This window comes from Eucalyptus grandis, chromosome 11, assembly GCF_016545825.1.
Source record: "Eucalyptus grandis isolate ANBG69807.140 chromosome 11, ASM1654582v1, whole genome shotgun sequence".
In the NCBI taxonomy this organism is placed as follows: domain Eukaryota; kingdom Viridiplantae; phylum Streptophyta; class Magnoliopsida; order Myrtales; family Myrtaceae; genus Eucalyptus; species Eucalyptus grandis.
In genome coordinates, this window is record NC_052622.1 from 10,860,806 (window position 1) to 10,866,245 (window position 5,440).

Consider the following 5,440-nt stretch of genomic DNA (forward strand, 5'->3'; position numbering starts at 1 on the left):
TCTATCTTAAGGTTTGATTGTCCTCAAAGACAATTACCCTTATTTGCATGCATTTGTTGTTTGTGGTTTAGCATTTATCTGTTTCCTTAATATTAGGTCTTTTATTCCATGCAATCTATTTAATGCTTTCTTTTCGTGGCCAATTACTATATTGATGATTGCGCACCCACACGGTCAATTCGCATTTTAATATATTAGTCTAAAATTAATTCAAATTGCTTGACAATTTTATTTATTTTTAAATTAACTATAATAGGTACTGAAAATGCATTAATTAGTTAATTAGTATAATTAAGTCCATGACTCTAGATTTTTTGGTTATGTAGGAAGTGAAGTACACTCCCATCTTTCACTTGATTTCTAGCTGACCCCAATAAACTAGTGGCAACTCCTTCTTCAGAAAATATTCATACCCTCAATTTGAACACCTAATATTGCGTGAGATATTAATTTGGGAGAGCCCGTGCCTAATCATAGACCATGGGCTTGTCTTTTAGATAATATTCCCAAACCTATTCCCTCCCCCTAGGGTTAGGTCATGACAAAAGGGAATGTTGCTCAATGGGCTGCACCGGAATGGAAAATTAGAATTTTCTTTTTTTCCATCCTAACCTCACATGTTCTTTTGAGAATATTACAAAGTTAAGAGAACATTAGAAACATAGTAGACTAATTCAAATTGCATTTTACCACGTTAACTCTAAATCTCTCTTTGGTACGTTTCTTTAAAATATGTTTGTATTTTTCAATCTGAGAATATGCTTGTTCGGAATAACCACTATGATGAGGGCAGCTCACTATGGCCAATCACCTAGATTTCCCTCTCTCCATTCTTTGTGGTACAATTACCCCTTCTTGGCATGCTCAGATTGAAGTGAAAGTGATTATGGTCAAACCAGCTATTGCCATCATAATGATTATCCCAAACAAGCATTTTCTCAAATTGAAAAATACAAACACATTCTAAAGAAGTTCACGAAAGGGAAATTTATAGTTAACGTTGTAGAATGGGATTTGATTTAGTTTACTGTATTTCTAATGTTTCCATTACTTTGTAACTCTCATTTTTTTTTATAACAATTAAGCACTAAATTTTATAAAATCGGAAAAAGAATTATACCTAACAATAAAAAATCCCACGGAAGAAGTTGGGCTGGAGATCACAAGAACATGCGAGGTGAGGATGAAAGACAAAAGGAAGAATTTCTAGTTCTCCTTTCCAGTGCAACTCATTGAACAATTTTCCTTTTCTTCATATTTAAACAAATCCAGTAACCAGTTCCACTTGAAGCAAAAGTAACGGTTGAAATTGCACCGTCATCTTCGAGCAATAATGGCACCGTTGTTCTAGCATTGCTTGTCCCAAGTATAGGTTGGATTTGGGTATATCACGAAACCAACTAGACATCCATATTTTTTTGGGCATTGCTATTATAAACCCATTTACAACCCATTTCCTAACATAACTAACCCTTAAAATGCCCATAAAATATGGGTTAAGAAATGAGTCCATGACCTATTTTGACAAATCTACTCCAGAGAAATGGGATCAATCAATAATGAGTGGATACGGTACTTCGATCTATCATTTGGAGCGCCATGTGCATCTCCATCTTGGTATGTATAGTGAGCTATTCGGGCTAGGTTGAAAGCCAAACGTACGAATGATTTTCCAAACAAAGAGTTGTTGACTTGATATCTGTTCATCTTCTTCCATGCTGTGTCGATCAGTTCCTTAATGTGCTCGCGAGCAACATTCTCGCACACCCCGGTGTCTTGCATGTAGCATAGGATCGAATTTGCCGTTTCTCCTCTCTCTAGCTCGGCCTACAACATATAATGTGGGTGTGAGCATAGGCTTTCATGACGCATGAGCCGAAAAGGAATCGAGTGGAAAGTTTGCGTCATAACTTGATTGATGTTGTCAAAGAAATTACCTAAATAGTACAAGTGCACGCGAAGTCCTAAAGCTATCGAAAGAGAAGTGCACTGGGTGGAAGTAATTTCGAAGACTTCTTCTTGCACGAAGATTTTGGTTTAGTTCTGGTGGGTTTTAGTTAGTGGCAGCAACTAGAAACATTTGCAGCACTTTCACATGAAAATACTCTAGTGATTCGAAGTAATTTCTTGTTTTTGTCTATTTTAATCTGTAATCGTTCATTTGGATGTTCATCGGTCAGAATTGTAAGTCCAAATTTATCGTGCTCTTTCAATCGGAAGTTGCAGTGCTTGTATGCTCTGCCCTTTTACAGCTACTAGTTCTAGGGAGCGAAGAAGGAGGAGGAGGAGAGTGCATACCGACGAGGTACCGAGATCGTTGCAGAGGCGGAAAATAATGGACGGCGACTTCAAGAGATCATGGCCGTAAGTCTCGATCAATTCTAGTTCCTCCTTTCTAATGTGCGGGGTCGATAGAAAGAAAGCATGAATCAATATGACGAGTCCGGAGACTGAGATCCAGCCATTGTTCATGTATTCTTCGAACGTCAGGGTGACCTTGTTGTGCTTCCACTTCGCCTCTTGCAGGAAGGCTTTGAGCATGTCACTCCACTGAATCCATCAAATTCAAATTCTTTTTCTGTTACCGTCAAGAATTCATAGAACTTCGAAGGGTTTAATCCCGGTAAACGTTAAGTACGTACCGCCTTTGTTAGACACGGGATGATATTTTCTCCATTCTGCTTGAGGACGTCGTAAGCCATCTCGTGCACGGCATTGTAGAGAGCTAGGAAGCAAAGCTTCATACAGCCTGGAAGATTCGACACGGCATCGACATCCCATCTGAAACCACACATTGATCAAAGGAGGCTTTAACAAATAGACTCGAGAAATCGACGTTTTCACTAATAATCTGAAGCGAAGTATTGAGGAACCTGTGTACAGCATCTGTGAATAGCTCCAATTCATCCAAACTACCATAAACATCGTACACATCATCGATGGTGGTCACGAGTGCGGTCACTTTCGTTAGCCCTCTACGGAGATTGCTGAACTGAGGCTCGTAGGCCATTCCGACCGTCCAGAAGAAGCACTCCATCAGTCGATCTCTTGCAAAGCTCAACTTGTTTGCCAGGCTAACATCGTTCCACCATCTGCAATTGATTCACGCATGACAGATATTAGTGATGCCTATTTCACTCGCAATATATCCATCAAGGCCTAACGGCATTTGAATTTTGCAAGATGAATTCTAAACTTTTTTCCACGTTTCCACACCGACCTCGACATCTCCTGAAGATCTCTTTGGAGAATAGACTGCACCATGTTGAAATTGTACACGGCCAGTTCCAGCAGCCGACGATCTGCGTCTCTCCGGGTGCTATAAGCTTCAATGGACCGTCGAGCTTCCAGCAATGGCATTCTCAGGTGCAGGGGCAGTGCCAACCCCCAGTTCACTTGGAAATATTCGAGATCTTTGCTGACATCGATATTGTTGAGGCGTTTAAGATGCTCGATGGCAAATGCCTTAGCCTCGTGCAAGATATCTTCTTCTTCGAAGGCCAAATGCGAAGCTTCGTATAAACTCAACAGCCCTTCAACGTCACGGCCGAGGCTCTCCATAAATGTTCCTTGCTCGTCCATGAAAATCCAGAAAACATCTGTTTGTTCTTTCCCATCAAGATTAGTCGATCGCAGTCTAATTTTTTGTCAATTAGGTAGAACTTTAGTATGGTCAAATTACCTGGAGAAACTTCGAAGCCATTTTGTCTCAGAATCCTAAAGAAGAGAGCTGTTCCATGAAGGGTCTTCTGGTCTCTGTTCTTGTAACCTCCATCCAGAGAGTGGTATCTGTGAAGAGCTCTCTTTACGTCTTCCTCGAAGAGAAAGATTAGTCCCAGTCGTTGAATGTCATCGACCAGAGCGAGTATGGTGGAGAGTTCGGCATTTTCGTCGTTCATGGCGCTCCTCACTTCTTGTTCCAGCATTTGCACTCTTCCATTTTGCTGCTCGACCTGCGTAAGGAACTCAATTTGTACGATATCATAGCTTTGTTTGAGCCGGAAAAAGGAAAAGCAAAAAGTTACACGGTCCATATAGTTGATATTAACCCAAGAAAAAAATTATGAGTATAGGATCTTATGCATTACAATCAAATTTTTACATATCTCATATCCATCGCAGCTAACTTTTATGAATAGTGACCTTAAGGTTGTTTTATGGGATTATTGTTTATGGAAAAAAATAAATTTGATGGGACCTCAACCCTCGGCGTAGAACCAAAATTCGCACGTGGTTTCTCAGCCTTTAGAACCCAAGAAGAGGGCCCCGAGATTTATCACCCCAACAGAAACCTTGGCACGGGGACATTGATTCCCAAATCGACCTCGTGGGGTGAATCCAAACTTGAGACTTCAATCTTTGAAACTGGAACCATGGGGGCTAGACCAGAGATTTAGTACTTGGCTCAGGGGCTACTCGGCCGAGCAACAAGCTCAGAGATTCAGTCGGGTGGTGAGGTCGGAGGTTCGAGGGCCCGGATCCCAAGTTTGACCCTAGGGATACTTGCCTTGGTCTTGTCATCAAAACTTGCTTGGGGAGCTCGATTCATTCGGTTAGGTTTTCATAAGGGAATTCAAAGGTCCCGATCATGAGAGTCCAAATCACGAGTCCAAAAGTATCTAACTCATGTAGCCAAATTTGATTCTATTTCTTATTTTTGACTTTTCCAATGGTACAATTATAGCCCATTTAAAAAGTACAACCGAATGATGAAAAATAATGAAAATAGTTTATTTTTAAAATATTTTCACGTAATATCCAATTGCCAGGAAGCAAACCAACCTTAGTTATACAAATAAAGGTTTCTCAAAATAATGATAACAAGGGATGCTACTTCCCCTTTTACATATAAGCTTAAATTATTAGGAAAAGAACCAAAACCTAGTATAAAGATAAAAATGGACTATAATTTGGTACAGTGGCAGACATGTAAGGTCCATTACTAACACCTTTAAAATTTGTACTTTTTTATCAAATGAATTTATTTCATTAATGAATGAGAATTTTCATTTCATAAGTTGATTGTTCGCATCAAATGTTATATATCAACCAATAGTGTACTTTATATAAATCCATGATGATAAATAATAACAACTCATATAGTCTTCGGCTTCTTCTTTTTTTCCTTTAGTCTAGAGATATCATCTTGATTGAGAACGAACAAAATGTGAATTTATTACCACACGACGATGGACACCAATTGGCAGGGATTGGAGGTAATCGTAAGTCCAGAGAGTCGGCTGATACTGGGGTGATCTCCGTCCCCCTTGAGATACGGCAGCTTTGGCACTCGCCGAACGAGGGACCTGAGCAGGAATCCTCTTGGAGCAAACATTCGGAAGAGAGAAAATCTGAAGCGCCATCATCGTGTGTAAGTGAAGAAGAAGTCGGTGCTCGAAACCGCTGCCTGCTTCGACTGCAGATGGTCCTGGCATTTATA

At 40.1% G+C, this 5,440-nt stretch overlaps 1 protein-coding gene across 1 annotated transcript; it reads right to left on the reverse strand.

The window, feature by feature from the left end:
- Positions 1-1,232: 1,232 nt before the first annotated feature.
- On the reverse strand, positions 1,233-5,440 carry LOC104430709 (probable terpene synthase 12). Its single transcript, XM_039304595.1, has 7 exons — positions 5,181-5,440; positions 3,683-3,953; positions 3,221-3,599; positions 2,874-3,092; positions 2,643-2,781; positions 2,299-2,550; positions 1,233-1,827 (listed from the first exon to the last, which is right to left on the reverse strand). The coding sequence occupies exons 1-7, from the start codon at positions 5,433-5,435 to the stop codon at positions 1,531-1,533; spliced, it is 1,812 nt and encodes a 603-aa protein (XP_039160529.1). The 5' UTR covers positions 5,436-5,440; the 3' UTR covers positions 1,233-1,530.